The sequence below is a fragment of the Bacillus rossius genome, chromosome 1 (genome assembly GCF_032445375.1).
Source record: "Bacillus rossius redtenbacheri isolate Brsri chromosome 1, Brsri_v3, whole genome shotgun sequence".
NCBI lineage: Eukaryota > Metazoa > Arthropoda > Insecta > Phasmatodea > Bacillidae > Bacillus > Bacillus rossius.
This window is the reverse complement of record NC_086330.1, coordinates 83,123,680-83,146,324: the sequence shown is the minus strand read 5'-3', so window position 1 is coordinate 83,146,324 and position 22,645 is coordinate 83,123,680. Positions and strand designations below refer to the sequence as shown.

The window sequence follows — 22,645 nt, the reverse complement described above, 5'->3', positions numbered from 1 at the left end:
AGACTGAAAAAAAAAGATTTCTATCAAAGTTCACATAGAAGAGTCAAATTCGAACACAGGGAAGTAGACCTGCAAACATATAAGTGCTGATAGGTAAGTGGCCAGTGACTTCGGAGCGCGCGGTCTGAAATGTGGCACGCCTGAAGCGAGAACCGCGCGTGGACTGGCGGTCCAGAGCTGGACACAAGGAGTCCCCCTTGTCCGAGCAGGCAGAGGGAAGGAACATCTCTCTCGGGCGCCTCGGGACATGGAGGGTGGTAGGCTGGAGGGCCCTAAATGGGGGTTCTAAATGGGGCCGCGAGAGAAAGAGAGAGAGAGAGAGAGAGAGGGCACCATCGTCGATCATCGACCGACTGCCCGTAAACAAATAAATAAATAGATAAATAAACCACACCCATACATGGCACGCAGGCATCTATACCGGGGTTTTAGGCAGTTTCCGACGGGTGGGCGAGGTCGGCGCCTTGTCGGGGTCGGCATCTGCAACAGACAGCACAGCGGACACGTGACGCACCTTCGGGAGACAACAGCTCTGGGAGCGAGCATCGCCAAACACCGCGCTGACAACAAAGGCTTTTGGCAAAAAATAATCAATTCGTGAGAGATGTAACCACGGAACTTCGCGCATTTTAATAAGACGTTGATAACTATCTATACTCACAACAACAAAAAAAACTTCAGCCAAATCAGTCACGATTTTGGTCATTTTTAACATTGATGTACGAGGGCTGTTTTCTTTCCAACCTCCGAAAGGCTATATAAAAAAAGGAAATTTACGTAACATAGTAATCCTACCACCAAAAGTACAGTAGGGTCTTACTTATTTGAATACATAAAAGCCAAAACTATCGAGGCATTTGTCATATCGTAACACAAGCTTATCTATGCATGTTTCGAAGAAGTTAGCCGCCAGTGAATAGAGATAACAGGACAAGTGCCTTGATCTCCCGCTCCCTCACGACACCACTGTGAGGCGGGTGGACTAATTGTGCGGAGTATTGTTCCTTATTATTCATATTCTTGCGATAATTCTTGACGCGGGAGCCAGTGCGCCGCGCGATTAGTCCACCCGCCTCACAGTGGTGTCGTGAGGGAGCGGGAGATCAAGGCACTTGTCCTGTTATTTATATTCACTGGCGGCTAACTTCTTCGAAACATGCATAGATAAGCTTGTGTTACGATATGACAAATGCCTCGATAGTTTTGGCTTTTATGTATTAAAATAAGTAAGACCCTACTGTACTTTTGGTGGTAGAATTACTATGTTACGCAAATTTCCTTTTTTTATATAGCCTTTCGGAGGTTGAAAAAAAACAGCCCTCTTATATTTACAACAACATATCAGACTGATATATACAAAGTAAAAGGTGTGCGTGGAGTCCTCACACGAGAGAAGTGAAACTTTTTGCTTACTAAATATAGATATAGATAAATTATTAGTATGTTTATATTGGACACGAGATAATAACTGAGAAGACTAAGGATGCGGACATGATATCAATGTAATAACGCCTTTTACCGCGCCCTATACTTTCGCATTCGTTTATTGGCACTTTTTGGCGCCTCTTTTGGAGGTTAATTTCTACGTGGCCTTTGATAATGCCTCTTATGTGCTTCTTCAGTTTTATTATTTTTAAGCATGATGTTAAATCACGATATCCAGCTGAATAAAATGAAAGAACAAAAAAAAAACCAATCGAACATAAATTACACTATTATAAAGTCTATCTCCCGAGTCTATAAGTCCTTTTGACATATAAAATCAAAGTGTTCACAAACAAAAAAAATAACACTTATAAAGTTCGTAAGTATTTATTTATATTTTCATTCAAACTTTTCACATAAAAAGAAACGATACTTATAAAGTTAATTACAAAAATCTATAACTCTTTTCACACTAATAAATAAATAAATTAAAGGTACATTAAATAAAATGAAAGAAATAAGTAGCATATGAATGGGCATATTGGCTGGTGCAGGAGCGTGGATTGTGGGTGGGGTCAATGCCTGCCCGCCCTGACGTCACAGCGACCATCTTGGATAACCTTGTCCTTGACCCCGGCGGCCAATTTGGATCCATCATTTAGTTTACGCCATTTTAAATTCCGCAATTATGTTTTCTTGCGTTTAATTCCACCATCTTGAATTCCGCCATATTGTCATCGAGCACCCCAATCCCCGAACGTTACAGTTTTCGTTAGGGTAACCATCTTTAATTCTAATTACATGCCTAACATGTGACATCTTATATCTGATGACTCAGTCAATTTTTCGATTCTTGTTTTCGTCTGCTGGAGGCTGCCATTTTGGATGATGTCATGACCACCATCTTGGCTATTTTGTTCCACTGGAGGCCGCCATCTTGGATTTCATCATCTTTGTTTCTTCTGTTTGTTCCGAGAAAGCACCAGAATCGCTCTGTTGCATGCACATAAGGTCGATGTTCCACTACCTGCTAATGTTGTTGTGGTCATTATCGACACAACTTTTTTTTACAAAATACATTGCAAGCGATATGATTAGAATCATGGCAGCTCGTACGTTCTGGGTTGGAAACCATACGCCTTTGACCGCACGGTCATCGAGACATTTACCATTTAATTAAGGTATATAATGATAACACACATTCGGACATGTAACTGTTTTTAATTTGAAGGAATAATAGCAACACTTGTTCGACACCGAGCCAACATTTTTTTTATTACATGCTACCAGGAGCGCTAGTTAACGCGCCTGCTTGAGAGCGTCACCACTATCTTCTTTTCAGTAATATATACCAGGAGCGCTAGCGTACACAAAGGCTAACAGAGTGCGTTGCAGACATTTTAGTTTAATTTTTGTCTCCTAGAATGCAGGAATGATTTATTACTGTGTTGTCCACCATCTTGTCGGCCGTCTTGACTGTCATCTTGAAATTCTCTAATTATTAAGCTAGAAGTTTGGAATAAAATTCCAAAATTCACCAAACAATTACTTGTTAATTTACTGATTGACACCAACGATTACAGAGCTTGGCTCGATCCTTGATCTATACGAAAAAAGATACTTTAATAAAAAGAAAAAAAGACAGGTTTGAGAAATAAAACTGCAAAAGTACAAATAAAAATGTATTACTCAAACAGAACAAACAAATCATGGGAATTTCTCGGATTTCTGCTTCTGCTACCCACGAATTGAAGATGAATGGGAAGCCCCATTACTTGACATATGATCGTCCATTTCTTCGTCTGAAGAAAAGTATGTGTGGGGATTCATTGTAGGTTGAATCTTTTCGGCATAGAAGCCACCATGAATCGACTTGTGTTCCAAATCTTCGAGGTAGTAGGTCCAAGGCTCCGATTCGCAAACGTGGGTCACACGGATAAGTTCAGAACTCCAATTCTCAGTGAAACCTTTCTCGAAGACGCCTTTCTGCTTGGAGATCCGTACAATGTCACCGACGTTAGCTTTACGCTTTTGTGTATCCTTCTTTTTCGCGTTGAAAAACACTGTGCGAATTAAGTGATCGTCCTTTACATCTTTAGTCTTCATTTATGGTAGAATGCACAGAGGAATTGTATTTGTTTATTAGATTCGGCAATATATCCAGCCACTGTTGCCCATAAACTGACACCACATCTTGGTGCGCAAAGTTCTGTTAAACCTTTCGACTACAGAGGCTTTGACATTACTAAATGTAGAGTATTGCTTGATGCCTAACTTTTTAATAAAATATTTGAAGGTTGCATTTTAGAATTCAATGCCGAGATCAATTTGCAGGTGCGATGGTACACGTCCTTCACGCAAAATGTCTGTCATGGCCGTGGTTACGTCGGTGGCATTCTTAGATTTCACAGGTATGGCCCAAGCGAACTTGCTATACACATCGATGACCGTCAAAATGTACTTGAAACCTTTATTCATTCAAGAAAATGGTATCATCTGAATAAGGTCAGCTTGGAATACATCATTAAGTCCACGCACTACGACTTTGCACCGAAGGTATTTTCTTCTTGCAAGAGCGCGAAGTTCACGAAGGATTCCATTTTGACTCATTGTATGTAGCCGGTTTCCCTCAATTCTTCGAGTATGGAAAATATTTTGTTGTGCGAATAGTTTCCTGCACTAAACTAAGCAAGTAAAAGTCTTAATCGGTGGACAAATGCGTTTCGGTCGCCTCAATACACATAGTCAAATTTCTAACCACATTCTAACTTTTTAAATCTTCAGCATGTTCTGCCAGTTCACTGAATAGATTGGTGAGAATGTCGGTTTTTTCATGATATCCTTTATAAATGCCACTTTCTGAATCATTATCGCGAAAATGTGCATGAGTTTCATGTACTCTTGCAAATCTTCGTGGGAATAGCCTTTAGGTTCCCTGCGAAACAGCAATTCGTACATACCTGGAGTCCCATGTGTTTTGTACTCTCCTAAACAAAAAGTTTATTTCTTTAGCACGAGGAACCATTTTATGTTTTCTGTACACGTCGTAGGTCGTGCCATTATTCAGACTCGTGAACGATCGCAATTATGGCCGGACTATGGCATTAATATGGTGTCCGCATTTCCGTAATTGTTTCTTGTGCATAGTCTCTGTACTTGTAAAGTCTTCTTCGTATGGAGCTGGTTGCATATTTCCTCTTCTTTGCAGTAGGAATTTCGTCATTAACTTCTGGCTTCACACTGATGGTTGGTTCTTCCGTATTTTTAAGTTCGTCGAGAGAACTAGTGATTGGTTTAAATATCTCTTCATGTTCCATTTCAGAGTATATATGACTCTTCTAGCAAGTACATATATTTCACAAACAGACTGTATAGCACGATGAAGGTCACTGGCTAAATCCAACACTGTACTGGCTGAAAACATTTTGCAAGACTTCCTTTTATACTGTTTTAATTCATCCGCAGAAAATTTTTGCCTGTAGTTAGCAGGATCTGTTTTCGTTGCCAAGTGAGATAGTGATGCATTCAGGTACTTTGAAAAGCCCATCAAAACGACGCATATTTGTGCGTTGGATACTTCGATCATGTAGCGAATTCGAGAATCCGAGGCATCCACGCGCTGGTCGAAGGCCAGAAGGTACTCTATTAGTTTGTTTATCGTACTTTATACTTTTTGAGCCAGTAGTGAAATGTATTTCCGGATATCGGCTTTGTGAGACTTGCGAACAGTATGCAGTTCAGCAGTGTGACTGCTAAGACCGAATTTCGAAATGCTATGACTAATGTTTGACGATAAACTGATCGGAACTTTTCATTACCTGCCCTTTATAGAAAGCCAATCCTTGACGATAACTAGGAATCCGTGCTTGTTTTTCTTGCGCAAGGAACACATGTCTTTGAATTCCTGAAACGTCATGTTGGTACTTACGTGAACGTCGTAAGTGTAACGTAAATTAAGTTCATCCATGCAGAAAAGTACTATGATGTTCACATTATTACGTAGCAAATGTTTTGGAATCCTGCTGTACGTCTGACACAGGTGAATGCAGTGTACTTTTGCGTGTCTGCCCATGGTAAAGTACTCTTGATTTATGCCTTGCTTCTCACACACATCGTCAAAAACAAACACGGAATTGGCTCTTGCATGGTCAGGAGGCAGCACAACAGCATTAACGGTAAATGGAAAATACTCTAGACCATCCACCGATCGTAGAATCGTGGCCAAACACTGGTACTTTGGCTGTTGCAACTTCCTGGAATAGAGGTACACATTTTCGAACCTAAGACCGTTTGGTTCTTCCAAAAAACTCAGTAGAACGTACGTTTGGCCGCAGTTGGACGGACCTGCCATAATGCATCGTACGGTAGAAGGCAAGAGTAAGCCATGCCACGATTCACGTGCATTGTACTGAATAAGTTCTATAAAAGCAAGAGATTACTATATATTGGCCGGTCCGGGGACTGGTTTCTGGCTGAGGATTGAGGATGGGGTCAATGACCGACCACCCTGACGTCAAGGCGGCCATCTTGGATGACCTCAACCTTGACCTTCAAAATTTACCAAAAATTGTCCAAAATTCGCCAAAATCCATCACAATTTCCAGTCATTTTGAAAAAAATTCCGCCAAAAAATTAGAAAAGATATGAAATTTAAAACATTTCCGTATTTCAAGGCCAAAATTACCATTTAGAGGGAAGATTTACCGTTTTAGTCCTCAAAAATGCTAACGGCTTGAAAATTCCTAGCAGTATGAGAGTCCTAAAAGAAAGCCGCCATAAGCCACTGATGTCATGACACTGACAATTAGTATGCCATGACCGCCATTTTGAATTTTTACATAACGGTTGTGAATTTCGTTATGGCCGCCATCTTAAAAATGCGTATTTTTTATGCTAGGAAAATAGAAAAAAAATTTAATTAATAAAAAACTAATTAATAACACTTTTATTAAACATTTCTGACATCTTGGATTATGGTGTTGTGTCCGCCATCTTGAAAATTCGTAATTATATTGCCAGAAAATCAGGGAAAAATTTTAATACAATAAAAACTTTAATTAATAAAATTTTAATTAAAAAACGTTTTTACGTCATGGAGCTTAGTGAATTTTCAAGACTAAAACACATTATATCAGCACTTGAAGCGATGGGCATAAAGTTTATGACACCAGACAGTTATAAAAGAATTCGCATTGGCATGCAAAAGACCAGTTCTCTACCAGAAGTCGCTGCATTAACACCTGATAGCATTAAGTTTCTTCTCAGTATTGGACTAGTGCCGAATGAATATGAAAGACTAAATCCTCAACGTGGAAACCCAGGTAATTTTTGATGACAGCAATACGAAAATGAAACTACACGAGTACCAGCCCTTCCTGCTCGAACTGTACGCGCTACCTCCCAAAGTACGCATCTCTGTACAGCAGCACGATATATGTAATTTACCTTAGCAGTCATTTATACACATAAGAGGTACGCTGACAAAGACAGATGGCACGCATCTGACAACAACGGCAATATTCTGCAACTATATTTTTCACCTAATCGATCGCATGGTGTCGAGCAAGACAAGACGAGAGATGTAGGCATAATATCCGCTATGAAAAACTACCTTCGCTCACGCCAAACAAACTGTCTGCTTCAAATATGGCAGGCTGAGACCTCTAGGATGAATATAAGCTTCCTGTTTATGCCGAAGGAAAATTTGAAGTTTTGGTTCCGCTGTCCATGCTTCTTGGATCCACCGAAGGCTCCAAGCATATATTAATTAATTCGAAACAAGAGCTTGTACTGATTCAAGCCAACACGCAAATTAACGGAATAGTTTTTGCTTCAGAAAACCTACAGGATGTCTTGCTAACACTACAGTCTATCGAGTTGATGCTACCTCACGTCCAAGTGAGCACGATCGAACGTATCAAAATGCCGAAGAATGTATAAAATGGCAAGAAAATGGACGTACCATTCCTCTTCTTGGATACTATAAATGTATCCTGACTTGCCTCGAAGTCAGCGTATTAATTGAACAGTAGAGTCTAGCTTCGCTACGGAAAAACCAAGATAAATCATCTTCGGGTCTCTGACTGGAAGACAGCTAAATAAAGGAGTTAACTGCTCAGTGTTTGATAACTGCCAAGTACGTAACGTAAAAATATTTTTAAACAGCGAAAGCATCCCGTACATAAAAATAAAAAGAACTTTGAAAACGGAAGATTTTTTCTCGCTTATCAAATGTATGCCAAGCTTCAGCAAGCGTACTATGGCCACGGGCAGTCGCCGATACTGAGTTCCGACAGTTTCAAGAACAATGCTCCGTTAATGGTTTTTGACACTTCTAAACAGGACCTTAAAATAAATTCAAACATCATCTTCTGTAGGATCGAGATATCGATGAACGGAAATATTCCACCAAATACCTATGCTTTTGTCTGATCCTTCACGATCGACTTGCATCGTACAACTGCCAAGACAAGCTTGTGAAAATTCTCTCATTAACACCGTCGCGTTTGCGAGATTAATTTAGTTACGACCGAGCATTACTAGCGTCAAGATTTACTGCTACCTGCAAGGTTTCCAGAGCCAAAACGGATTCGTGCTCAAGGAAATTGCCGTCACATACGAGGATGATGGTAGGACTCGAACCTGCACCTTCCGGCCTCCGTATTCCTGAAAATTAGTGGACGATAAAAGCAAACATTATAACGAATAGATATGCCAATATTACCATGGTCTGGGGTGGGACGAAGGTGCAATTCCGTACCACCAAAAGAAAAACACTCTAGTTGATTTGCTACTGCAGAATCCGCGTGGCATTATTTATGTCGCCGGACCTGAGCAGAAGAAATGCCTGAGAAAATTTTTCAATAGAGCCACCGAAATTGTAAACCAGCAGACTAGACTGACTATGACTGTCCTTCCCTGCGCAAGCTTAGTGCAATGTATGGCGAGCAGCCACACGACAAGTTTGAACGAGTATGTGCCTGTAAAAACTCGAAGACAATGCGTAAATTGCACTCGCAATGTCAGAAAAGCCTACATAAATAAATGGCATGCAACCGTTTGTGCCTTCAATTGCCATCCGACCGTCTAGAAAATGTTTTCGTATCATCTAGCCAACGTGTACGTGAGCGTAAGACCTAGCTTCAGCAGTGTTTATTGTAGCTACGATTCTGGATATCTGCGCACATATACGGAAACCTGTGATGGCAGTGCTCAGCACTGGCGGTTTTTGCAATTCCCTGTGTCCTACGAACCGACTCAGCAGCTGCTAGATTGCTGCAAAACCTGGAAACTGTGCCGTCTATCACATGAGACCACACACGATCCTTCCCGCCAGCATCCAAGAGGTAGTCGCCTCGTCTGCACGGGGAACACCAAACTTGTTCTTGTTGCAACCTGATGCGACCTGTGAAGCATCTACGCAGACGTCCAAATCTCGTGCGTATCATCGTAGTTCTGTTAGTGATCCTATCATATCATGCACCAAGGCAAAGCCCAGGTACAGCTGTGGTCACAGACATCGTCGTCCATGTCTCACCGATGCAGACGTCGCTGAAGAAGATGGCCAGTAGGATAATACCTGTGTTACTGTGTTCGATTCCGGCGAACCAGTTGGAACCGGAGTTGACGAGACAGTACCCAGAGTCGATGAGGCTGCTCGTGCAGCGTTAAAGACTTTGTTTACGAAAATGCATAATGCCTTAACCTAATAAGTATTGGTGTATTTTTTAAAAATAAATTTGTAAAATTTGAGCAGGCATGTTTTTATTTCTCTAGTTTTAAGGTAAATGCATTTAAACAATTATTTTTTTTAACCAGTTGTGGGTTTGTCACTCGAAGTATATCAGTACGCCGCGGGTATATAAGTGAGGTCCAGACGACAGAACCGTCAGTCCACCTCTGATCGTGGTGCAGTACGGATCACCTAATTAAACTAGTTTAGCGTATAAGTCACGTAATTACCTAGACCTGGGAACTCGATGGCGTCTTTAACGTCAACCTGGATGGAAGGCCTGTCATCTCCAAGCAGAAATACCTCTTCGAGAAAAGTTTCACTGCAAATTGGTATCCCGAACTTTTCCGTGTGACCCACGTTCGCGAATCAACGCATAGGACCTACTCCCCAGAAGATGTGGAACACAAGTTGCGATTCATAGCGGCTTCCATGCCGCAGAGATTCAACCTACGATGTATCCCCAATCCCCATACATACTTAGTTGAGAATATTCTCAAACGAAAAATGAATGATCCTATTTTAAGTGTTGGGTCTTACCAACTCAAATAATTCATTGGTAGCAGATGAAGGAATAGAGAATGCCAGTATATTTTTTTATACTTGTAAAAAATTATGTAATTCATTTTTAGGCCTATTTTTTCTTTTGTAGTTTTATTTCTCGAACATGTAATTTTTTGTAATTTTAATTAAAGTACCTTTTTCGTATTGATAAAGGATCGAACCAAGCATTGTAATCTTTTGTGTCAATCAGTAAATTAACAATTTATTTTTTGAAGATTTTTGGAATTGTTTTCCAAATTTATAGCTTAATATTTAGAGAATTTCAATATGACGGTCAAGACGGCTGACAAGATGGTGGACGTGACAGTAATGAATGATTCCTGCTCTCTAGAATACAAAAATTAAACTAATATGTCGGCAACGCACTCTGGGAATCGTTGTGTACACTAGCGCTCATGGTATAGGTTACTGAAAACAAGATAGTGGCTCGGTCTCGAACAAGTGTTGCTATTATTCCTTCAAATTAAAAAAATAATACATGTCCGAATGTGTTTATTTTTTATTTATCTAAATTAATTCTCAATCTGGTAAATGACTCGATGGCCATACGACCGAAGGCGTATGTTTTCCAGGCCAGAGGTACGAGATGTCATAGTTTGAATCCCCGTGCTTCCAATGTATTTTGTAATTTATTTTTGTGTTGATAATGACCACAATATTAGCAGGTAAATGATCATTGACCTTATGTGCATGAGACAGCGATGCTGGTGCTCTCTAGGAACAAATAGCACAAACAATAATGATGGAATCCAAGATGGCAGCCATGACATCATCGAAGATGGCAGCCTCCCGAAGACGATAACAAGACGGCGGACATGTTAGAATGGAAAAATTGACTGAGACATCAGATCTAAGATGTCGGGCATGTAATTAGAATTAAAGATGGAGACCGTATTGAAAATAGAAAAGTTCGTGAATTGAGGCACTCGATGACAATATAGTGGAATTCAAGATGACGGAATTCAAAATGGCAGAAAAAGTCGAGGAATTCAAAATGGCGAAAACAAAATGGCGGATCCAAAATATTTGGAGGTCGAGGTCAATGGTCATGGCCAAGGCTATCCAAGATGGTTTTCGTGACGTTGGAGTGGTCGGTAACTGGCCCCATCCATAATCCACTTTCCAACTCCAGAGCCAGTATGCCCATTCATACACTACTGAAATATGTTAGCGTCAATTATTATTGATCCGTTACTAAAACTGAGCAGTAGGCAAACACTAGCAGCATTACCTGAATTCTGTAGCATCACAGATGCGTTATTTCTACCCCTTCCCGGCCGTCTCCCCTTCCTGAATTTAAAAGTAGAATATAGCATGCTACACGATGTAACGTCCCCCCCCCCCGGCCTCATCTCATTCGACCGCTAGTGCATACATTGGAGTGGCGTCACCGCTGATGCCTTCTCCTCATCTACCGGTGCTCCACCATGTACCTAACTATTCCCCTCATGCGTTCTATTTTTTCGCAATGCTCGAAAATTGTAGTCCCTTCAGCAAAGAAGTTTCACTTCAAAAATTAAACATTCATGCAGCAAAGGAATTTGATTAATATAAATCATTTTATAGTCTAGGCATCTTAATTCCTATGTTGTAACAAATTTAGCCAAGTAATCTGCAGAGATGGTGAAATATGCCAGACAATCTGGAAGAAAACAGTTTGCTGATAATGCCAACAGTTTCAGCTTTGAATATATATATTCAAAGGTTTCAGATAGTCTTCAATCTTACCCTTGTTTTGTGAAAGGAATGGTAGAAGGGCCTCAGATAATCAGGGAGCAGCTTTTTGTCAGTCTACATTTATGTAAATGCAGAGAGACTGTAGATTGCTGTGAATATGGCCTCTGAGATATTTGCCCAAATGCTGGCTTACACTATGATTCAGAATAGCTTGAATACCAATGACAAAATGATTATTAATTTTATTATCTTAAAATATAGACTTTGCATTCCGAATGTACTTCATGCATTTATAATTGGTTTTAATGCAAATTTCGCTGAAAAAAATTTATTTTCATTTATAAATTGTCCAATATTTATTAAACATATATTATATCTATAGGGTAGGGTGGGGCTGTTTGGGTCATAGGGCTATTTGGATCAAATAAAAAAATATTTTTTAACCTCTTTTATTTAAAGGTAAAACGTAATTTCCCATGTGAGAGCTTGTGAGTGAAGTTGTGGTGGAAGCACTAGAAAATTTAACCAAACATTTATAACGTATCTCATGTGATACCGATTTAAAATTTCTGAGGTGACTATTTTTCGTGAATACATTTCACTGATGTAGTTTTCGATGTTCGTTAATTAATATCTGACGAGAAAAATAACTGCAACTTTGTGCATGTTGTGTTTGTATCACGGCCTGCAATGATCACTTCGCCGTTATACATAACAATTAGCGGCATCAGCTGCTTGTTCTTGGAACTATTTGAAGTTTAGAACTTTGTTTCAAATGGGGCTATTTGAATCATTTTTGGTGGGGCTATTTGAATCATTTTTGGTGGGTCTATTTGAATCAAACTGAAACATTCCTTCGTTTGCATTTTTATTGTCTTAATGTTTTAAGGTGTATGGCAAAGAAATCATTTTTTTAAATACATACATTATCTAAAACAATAATAAAGTTAAAAAATAAAAATAATAAATTACTACATAATAAAGCAAAATCGATTCTATTAGATTTAATGTTTATTGTGAATCGATTAATTGCAATATTGTTTGTAGATAACATTTGTTTGCATTTTTAAATTCAGGAAATACAACCTTTAATATTTACAGCCAATGCGTACACATAAAATTAATATTTGAATTTTACGGAGGTTGATTAACTTTTTTCAGATGGTGAGTAAGAATGCTTACTTGAAGTGGTCTGAATAAAGAATGAAGCAAGCAAAAATTTGTGTTGTTAATTGCCATTTAAGTATGAGAGCTGCTGCTTCGCACTTCACTGTTCCATTCACTACTCTGCAGAGAAAGTCCGTGAAGCTCGTCTTCAAGGAGATTTGATTAATGGTGCTAACCATGCAAAAATTATCAATAAAAGAATGGCCATTGGTCATCCCAAAACATTTTCACCAGAGCAAGAAACTGATCTCGTGAATAGACTCATGACATCTCCGGAACACATTGAAAAAACATACCTAAGAAGAAATTCACTTTTAATAAATCAGCACTGACAATAAACAAGTCAAAAACAAGCCCTAATGCAAAGTTTCATAGAAAACAAGCGAATAAGGAAACAAAGTTAGACCTCTACGAGCTCGAACGAAATTTTGTCAGAAACATCAGATGAAGACAATTGTGGCTTCTGTGGTGTTAGATATTTGGAGGAAAAGTAACAGAGCAAAGGTGACTGGATAACTTGCCAAACGTTTGGCGAATAGTATCGCGAAATTTGTGTTGGTGCATATAGAAAAAAAAATTATTTGTGTTAGATGTGTTTGAAAATTTTTCCGATCACTATTTTATACTTTATTATTGTTTTTATATGTGCACTTTTAAGCAAAAAAAAATACGTTATCCAAATAGTCCGACAAACGATCCAAATATCCCCATGATTTATGATTTTTCATACTGGCATAGTTTTTTCGTTAATATTTTTTTTACAAGGAAATGAGTTAACTAAAAAATTTCTTTTTATTTCATATTATGCAAAAATTGTAACTTTATTTTCTGTATTTTTTTGTTATTGATCGCATAAAATGTTGAATTATTATAAGGCTTAAAACTTGAAATGATCCAAATAGCCCCACCTTACCCTAATGATATACGCAGTAAAATGTATGAACTGATATGTTTGCAAAATAACAGAGCGGATTTACATGTTTTAAAGTATATTCATGCTGATTCATTTAATAAACCAAATACTATACTACCTTTGTGTATTGGAGACACTATAATTATAAATTATTAAATAAATATGAATTCGTGAGTCAGAAAAATGGTGCATCTAAAATTCTGTACAAAGTTAACCAATATGAAAAATTTAAAACTCTCTCAAATATATATTGTAGGTCAATATTAACTCAGTTTTGGGATGATCAATACGTATACAATCTCTGTACGTGACCTGGTGTGCATGAGCGAGAAACAACCCAATAGGTAAATAACCAGGACATAACTACGTAACATCAGTAGCGTACTATCCAAAACAACCAATGGACAAACAATTCTGGTTCACAGTCTTGAAGGAAAATAAAGTATAGCCTTGTGATGTGTACCGACCACTGCCATCGCTTGCTGAATGTTTATTTACGCACCGCCTTGTGTTCCGAGAGTGTCTCCCGTCTTACGAGAGCTGGAACCCATGGAGCCGGGGTCGTCTAGCAGGTCACACATCCTCCTGGAAACAAAACACAAGCGAGCACGACGTACGATCACACCCGGCACATACTGAGGAGATGGATTTATTGTATACATTATTTCATTATGTACTATATTTATATGTGGAATCTTAAAGTAACCATTTTTACTGTTCGTTATTTGGTGGATTTAGTATGTTACGATTAATACGACTTTTTATTGTAGATAAGAATTGTGGATGATTCAATCATATTAGATTGTGTATGTTTGTTTTGTTGATGGTAAGGTTATAGAAACATGCTGTCTCTTGTGTTTAGCCATATAAATGAAAAAAAAAATTTAGCATGACCTAATTGGTTACTTACGAATTAAAAGCCCAATGTGCAACTCACAGGTCAGTGGCGTGCTCGACCAGAAGCTCTGCCACTTCTCCAGCGCGATCCATCACGGCACACACCTCCTCGAAGCTGCGGTCCACCAGCGCCACTCCATCCCACTCCAGCACCTGTGGGCCATCGTTGTCAAAATCATCATCATCATCATCATCATCATCATCAAAACCCTCTACAAAAAACATCATCATCAACATCATCTCACATGTAGTCGTCATCATCACTTCAGAGGCATCCCATAACTGCTATGGTTCCTTAAATACTGCAGTATCTCTCCATTATAAACCAGCACATGTGGGTGATCATCGTAAAAAAACCTCGTAAACGTCATCAATATCAGCATTAACTTCATCTCACATGTAGTCGTCATCATCACTTCAGAGGTATCCCATAAATGCTACGGTTCCTAAAATTCTGCAGTACCTCTCCATCCCACTCTAGCACTTATAACAGTATAGTATATTTAAATAGGTACCCCTAATCCCTGAAAAGATCTAGCAGCACATTAACCATGCCATCCCTTCCCTCTCCACTACCTGCGAGTCTCAACTTTCCAGAATACATTTTTGAACCTACGCTACTGTAAAACTATCATTCTCTGTGACTGGCGAGGAAATAACGTCCTCACTACCCCTATACATGAGAGATTGTCCAAAAGCACTACACTACAATAGCAACTTTCACTGATATTTTTAAATTTAAACTTTATACTGAGACAAAGGACATCCAAACATCGTCCCGAGAACACGCCCTTAATGTGTGAAATTATCCAAAACCATATATTTACCCTCGAATATAATTTGAAACATCAAATAATCAAATCCTATTCCAAACTCTGTGTCGTATTTCAGCGACAGCAATTTAAATAATACTTCATCAGCTTACTGCTATTAATAAACTGTTCTAAATAAATAAAACAGCATTTTTTTCCGAGCCATCACCAGCAAATCAACAACATTTTCGCAACACAGAAATTCTATAACCATATCGATCACCCCTCACTGAAGTAGTAATTTTTGCTCCTACCTCTCTACATTTGTGAGTAAATGACATAGTAATGTTCAAGCAGAAGTAAGGCAAAATAAAGAATATTTTACCTCACAGAATCAGCAAATAATTTTTGAATAAATGATTTTTAATCCATCCTTACCATGTCACGATTTACTATGCTATGATAGATCTAGGCATTAATTATTTTTATAATAAATAATCAAAATTAAGCTTTTGGATAAAAACCAATTTTACACGTTGTTAAGGGGGCCATCTGGCTGGGCCTACGAGCTCTAAAAGCGCGGAGGTGCTGAAGAGCTACTCTGGCTTGTGCATGTCACGCCTCATCGCCTCTATGCACCAGGCACCGAACTGGCGCGCAGTCTTCGCGTCGGTAACGCGCCTCTACGAAATTTTTAGCAATGAAAAATAAATTTTATATTATAATATTAAAGAATAAGGCTACTTGGACTTCCCTACACCATTTGCAACATTGTTTTTATAATTTTTCACACCTAAAATGCAGAGGTGCCCACCCCCCCAAACACTATGACTCATCCCCCCTAACCATATTATGCCCCCCCCCCCCCTGAAATATTTTATGCAATTTTCTCAATGATTTACTAAATTATTTTACAATATTATACTTTTCTAGTATTATATTTTATCACATTTTGCATTAATTAAAACTGATTTTCTAATAATAATTTTGGTCATATCAGGTAATATTTCCATCCTGAACCGACAGATGCCAAACTGCTTTTGTTGAGGAAAGTGCGGTGTTGCCAATTTGATTTACAAGATCCCTTTCAATTATCAAAGCACCAGAAACGTATTTTCACATTAGAAGCTATAACTATGTAAATAATATATACATTTTTCTCGTCTTTTAACCAACCCCCCCCCCCCCCCAAAATTTTAATGACGCAGTCTGCGTCGTTACCCCCCCTTGTGGGCACCCCTGTAAAATGTCGGTGTAAACACCAGTTTTACACTGTTCGAAAAATACTAGTGAAATAGTAAACCATGAAACAAAAACTGGTGTGGACAAGTGCAATGGCTCTTAAGTGCTATTCGTAATCAGACACTTTAAGAAATTGTAATTTGTGCTTGCCATGTGGCGATCCAGCCAGGCGCTCACCTAAAGTTGCACAATTGAAGAAAATACTATTGGACGCATGCGATTGATTTGACAAGGATTGCGGGGCTATTGCGGCCATTGTTTAAGCATGGGAGTCGCAACCGGGGGGACGGAGGGGACACGTCCCCCCCAGTAATAAATGTCTTCAATTTCGTCCCCTCCAATAATATATTTAGTTTCGTAGTTATATTAAAAATATGATTTCTGTGATACAACCCATATGTTGCGCATGGTGCATTTAGTCCAATCGTGGAAATGTGAGCACTTTTTAATTCGATCTTCGTGTAAAATCAAAATCAGGTCCGATACCGAATACAGATATGTTAACTGTGTTTTTACCAATTTGTTCTCTGAAAATATTTTTTAGAAAAAATAAATCATATGTTGCAACCAACTATACCTAATTAGAATATTTAGGAAAGAAAAATGTCTAAAAACCACCATTTTACACCTTCAAACCCCAAATTTTCCCGGGGGCGGACCCCCCACCACCGCTTTTTTTTCCTCCAGGGGATGGATATTCCTCAACAACTAAATCAATTGAATTCCCCCCCCCCCCCCCCAAAAAAAAAAAAATATATCCTTGCGATGCCCATGGTTTAAGAAGCTTGGACTTGAGATTCTAGCCCCGTGAACCACACTTGGGTGGACGTCGCGGTCACGTCCCAGGACAGCACTGACCTTGTCGCCCTGCTGGAGTCCGGCCTTCTCGGCCGGTCCGCCGGGCACCGTCCACACGATGTAGGCGAACAGGTGTCCGTCCGTGCCCGTCTTGCCTCCCACCACGCGCATGCCGAAGCCGCGTGCTGAAACACCGCCTGCTCTACAGTTTAGCCGGCCGCACCCCCACGGTGGCCCTTGCTCCGGGAGAGAGGTTAGGTCACTGCTACCTGGGCTTACTCCTGACATAAACAAAACAAACCAGCTTGTCACTAGAACCAACAGTTGAAAGAATATTTGCCTCGGGATGTGTTTGACTAACCTGAGAATTCGAAATTGAAAATATGAAGTTTTCAACTTTAACCAAAATCTTGTAATTTTTTTTTTTTATTTTTTTTTATTTTTTTAGGATATATTCCGAATGATATTTTAATAAAGGCCAGGTCAACAAAAGTTAAAAAAAATTCTCGCTGGGATTATCTAATGGTTACACATTATCATAAATCCCCTCCCCCTCCTTTTATAAGCTTCTGGTATGATGGAATTCACAATACTTCTTACAGGAAAGTTTTTTTTCCTTGAACATAATACAAAAAATTCAACCAGAGTAATTTCAAAATACCTACCCTGACTAAAATTTCATACAGTGTGACAAGCTTCCACACTTTACTGTTGGAATTTTGTGTCGCTTAGGGCGTTTTTACATGGCGCGAGAGGCGGTAGGCTGCGATCCCTCGCTGCCTGTGCGCGTACTGCGAGTAGTTGAGTCGGCCGCCGCTGTCGGCGCGCCAGCTGTTACGGGGACTGAGCGCGCGAGTAACGCGTCCGGCCGCTAGGCGCGCCACCGGACACGGGAAATTAGTAGAGGTGTAAAAGTAACGAATAAAATGCGTACCCGTATGTATTCGTTACTATAACAATTAGTACTCGTTACTATCGTATCGTTACGTTACTCGTTACTTCTGATACCGCATAACATGCTATGTTATGTTGCAGCAACGAATCGAATCTTATTGCGTACGGGTACAGCATGACGTCGCGTAAATAATAATAAATAATAGAATATAAACAATGAGTGTTCGTGTTACCCTCACCGCAAGGAGCGCCTCCGTCCCTGGCCAGCGAATTCCAGCCCTGGACAAAATCAAAAATCAAGGCGGACCTCGAGTCCAAGTACCCAACCCCCGCATGGTAGACTCATTCTACTCTGGCCAAATCTTCATCCAGACCATCCTCTGTCTCCTGTACTTTCCTACACTTAATGCATGTAAACTTGCATCCCGCATGAAAGTGCCCAGGGTTTTCCCTGTGTCTATGCAGGTTTTACCTGGGCCCAACTTAACTAGTAGTTTAGAATAGAGATAAGAGTGAGGGGAGTTAGTCATGGCAACAATCGCTGCCATGGCTGGCCAATCCCCTCCTAGCACACGATGCATGTGACCCTCTCCCTGCATGGCTAATCTCAGCATGACTAAGGCGTGATAGGCTTCGGCCTGAGACGCACTTAGGTCCCTCCCTAACCCGGACCCCTCCCAAACACACTTAGTTTTTAGTTAGGTTAGGAAAAAAAATAAAAAAATAAAAAAATAAAAAACAATTAGCAATATTTGATAGTTAACATTTTTTGTTAACCAAGAAACAGTTAAATCTCATTAGAGCGGCGTTATTATATTATCTCTTTTAAGATAAGAACAAATAAAAAAGTGAAAATACGCGATAATAAAAAACAAAAACATACATATTTCTAATTTGTAAAAAATACTTTCTTACGTTGTTTTTGTTCCAATCTCAAACTTTGTCTACACACACAATAGGTACCTTTAGTAAACAGTAAAAAAACTTGGAGGTCGAATTTCCAAATTATACTTTACTTAAATAAACAAACATCGTTCTTTGTAACGTAAATTCATCGAATATGCGCGCGCATGCGTAAAACACGAAAATTGCGAGTAACGAAATGCAGCCGTGTGTAACGTTTCGTTACTCGTTACTAGATGGCGCACCCGTTACTCATTACCTTTGAATATATATACTGTATAGAAGTCGCGAGTGGATAGGATTTACTCTACGTTATTCAGAAGCGTATGAGGAGCAGCTTGGGAACTTCACCGCTGCATTGCGCTGCCGTAACGCCCTGTATCGTCTTAGTTGTTATTTACACGTTAGAGCGCAGCACTGTCGCCCGCTGTTATTCCCCGCACCACCCATGCATCATTCACTGCAGCTCAATGTCGTTCAACAGGAGGGGGAAGGGTTGTTTGAATAGTTCGACACTTGTCCGCTAGGGACCACCACAAGTCGATGCCCTAGAGATGGTGGCGATTGCGGCGGTGAATTAACCAACTACCTCAAAACCGTATTAGAAATTTTAACCTGGGCTGGCGACTTCTATACAGTATATATATTCAAAGTCATTACCGAATACATACGGCTTGCTACAGCTCTAGAAATTTGAGAGTGTAATGAATTTTGCTGGTAGTGTTTGGTCTAGAAATGGTTGCTGCATTGGGCAGAAACTCTCCCTTTTCTAATAATGCTATACAAACTTCTGCACCCAAAAGTATTGTACACACTGGAATAAAGTGATACAAGTCAACTGCATTATATAGTAAAATGCTAAAATACATAAATTGTGATTTGGCCATGCATCACTGAGGTTGTAGTAAAAATGAACTGTGATTACAGGAAATTTTTTAAGTATTGTAAATAATGGTTATATACTTGAAAATTATATTTTATACAAACATCAATAATTACTTAATAGAACAATAAAAAAAGCCCCAACAAAATTAATTAATAGGACCTCCTATTCACAGAGTATGAATATTTTTTATAGAGCTTAGTGATTTGAAGCCGAGAGACAAATTTATGAAAATTTATTCGCCCAAAAACTGGATCAGCTAAAGCTGCGGTCGACTGAGTCAACAACTTTCAGCAACTGACAAATGGCGGACGCAACGTGGAGAAATGAGACGACACTCATAGCCCTCGTCGCCATTAGACTGCTTCTACTCATCACTATGTTAAAAGCTCTAATTTTAACCAAATGGTTATGAATCATTTTTGTAGTATTACTCCAGGTGCTATCTACTGTATGTTATAAAATTATTTATTAATATTCTACCGGTTTATTAATATTATTTGCAGTGCCTATTTACTTGGTGAATTCAATAAACAGGTAATATGTATCTCGTTTAGGGTAAAATTTCAATCCGGATTGAACCTGAAGTGGAGTGAACTCGGAGTGAATGTGTAACGAACATAGACTGACGAAATGCGTTTATGGTAAATGTCACAATCCAGATTGAAATGTAAACAAGATCGAAGTTGGAATAAACATGGACTGAAAAAAACTTGCCTTCAATCCTTTCCATTTAATTATTATCTGTTCTGTTGTTCTTTTGAACCCCGCACTGTCCATTTCTGCCTTCACCAACTCAAATATCTCACCTTTCCTATACTTTTTTCCGTCCAGCAATCTTAAAATATGTGTTTCAATCATTACGTCCAACAATAACTCTACTTCCATCTCTGTTGACACATTCCTCTGCTTTTTTTTTGCCATTTTCACAAATTATGCCTGAAATGTAACGAGACCAATAACAATCAATGCAATATGACGGCGGCTTGCTCGTGCATGTATTCTTTTCACTCCAGTCCGTGTTTAAAGTAAAATCTCAATCCGGATTCTTCAGTCCAGTCCACCTCAACAAGTGGAGTGGATTATCTCACTTCACTCCACCTTCAGTCCACAACAAAGTGTTTTAAGTAAAATTTCAATCTAGATTCCTCACTCCACTCCAGGTTCAATCCGGATTGAAATTTTACCCTAAACGAGGTAATGGTGAATGACTATAGAGATTGAGTAAATTGTATGAGATGTGTTCTCATGTAATAAAAGGGTTTAATGGAAAGCTGTTTTGTGTGTGTTGTTAATATTGAAAGTATATGTATCCAGCGGGAGAGGACAGTCTGTACTACCTATTTAAATGCCTGTGACATTCCCTTATATTGTTGTTGAATTCTACAAGCAATTAATATTAAATTATTTTTGTGCAAATCTGTGTTATGATCCATTGTCTTAGAGTTCCTAGTTTGCATAAGTTTCACTCACTATAATGCTCAGTCTTTACCTAACATGTCTTTAGTTAGTGATCCCAGTGAGATTGACTGGAGGTCCTTTATTACCAACCGAGGATGTAGCTTAAACATGTAATTGAAAACCTCTTTAGAAACGAAATATCGTCTTTCAAGTAATTCCTAGTCAAATTTTAATGCGAAAAGCATGATCCAAATTCCCACCCAAATAAATTACTACATTCTCTTTTGAAATATTCATGATATGAATGGAATCTTTTACATCAAAAATAAGGAGAAATTTATTTCGTTAAACCCTAGGTATTATTACAAACATAAAATCCATAAAAATATTTTTGTAAAAAAAAAAAATTTCGTTAAAATCTTTGAAGTAAATTTGCTTGCGACTGGGAATATACTTATGTGAAATCCTTGTTGTTTCTAAGACACCAAAATCCCACATCGTCGAACAAAGCGCTAACAAAGAAATTAAATCTTCCCGACGAAAATTATGGGTCTTAGTATACCTGAATGAAAATTTTCTGGCATGTATGGGTTACCACAAATTCTTGTTGGGAAACCATCGGGCACTTTGGAATCCCATAATCCCTTGCGGTGTTTCCCACCAGCAGGGTGACTGCTGTGGTAAGAGGAATGAGTAAGGGGAAACGGGAAGGGTAAGGCGAAAGGCGATGGGCGATAGGGAGATGAGGAAGGAGTATATGGTGGGGGAAGAGGAAGGGGAAGTGAGGTGGAAAGGATATGGGAAGGGTGGGAAGGTGGAAATAGGTGGTGTGACGAAAGGGAAGGGGTAATGGAGAATGGGAAGGGGAATGAGACGGGGAAGGGTGAATAGGGATGGGGAAGGATGATAGAGAATGATAAGGGGGATGTGGAAGAGTGAGGGGAGATGGGAGCTGGGCTAGTTGGAAGGGTGATGTTATAAGATATTGATGAGTGGGTAGGGGAAGTGTGAAAGGTGTGCGGGACGGAGGGGTGTGTCCAGAGGCCCTCAGCCGGGAGGGAGCACATTGACTGACTGCGACATGACCTCGGCCAACCTCGAGGGCCGCCGTACTCACTGCGGTGTCCCTTGTCACCGGGGTCCCTCCGCAGGACCAGCCGCCTCTTGGAGCCGGGCCGCGCAACTGCCAACACACCAGTCACATCACAGCGACTCAGGAGTGACGTCCTGCAAGCCTCGCGCAGCACGCAAGCACACAACACACCTGCCTCTTACACTGCCACTGTAGTTTTTTTTTTGTAAATGTGACAGAAATATAATGTGAAATTACACATACTTGTAAATTTGTACATTTACGTGAAAACAACTGTATCACTACAAAAAGTGTTCGCAGCAAT

The 22,645-nt window shown here is 39.5% G+C and overlaps 1 protein-coding gene across 1 annotated transcript in view; it reads right to left on the bottom strand.

Moving 5' to 3' along the window:
• Nucleotides 1-22,645, bottom strand: part of LOC134530920 (regulating synaptic membrane exocytosis protein 2) — a 350,617-nt gene that overhangs the window by 67,094 nt on the left and 260,878 nt on the right. Inside the window, exons 11-15 of the mRNA XM_063366274.1 lie at nucleotides 22,366-22,431; nucleotides 17,228-17,352; nucleotides 14,416-14,528; nucleotides 13,981-14,063; nucleotides 422-573 (exon numbers count right to left, since the gene is read on the bottom strand). Of these exons, the coding sequence (XP_063222344.1) occupies nucleotides 422-573; nucleotides 13,981-14,063; nucleotides 14,416-14,528; nucleotides 17,228-17,352; nucleotides 22,366-22,431 (539 nt within the window). The remainder of the gene's footprint in view (nucleotides 1-421; nucleotides 574-13,980; nucleotides 14,064-14,415; nucleotides 14,529-17,227; nucleotides 17,353-22,365; nucleotides 22,432-22,645) is intronic.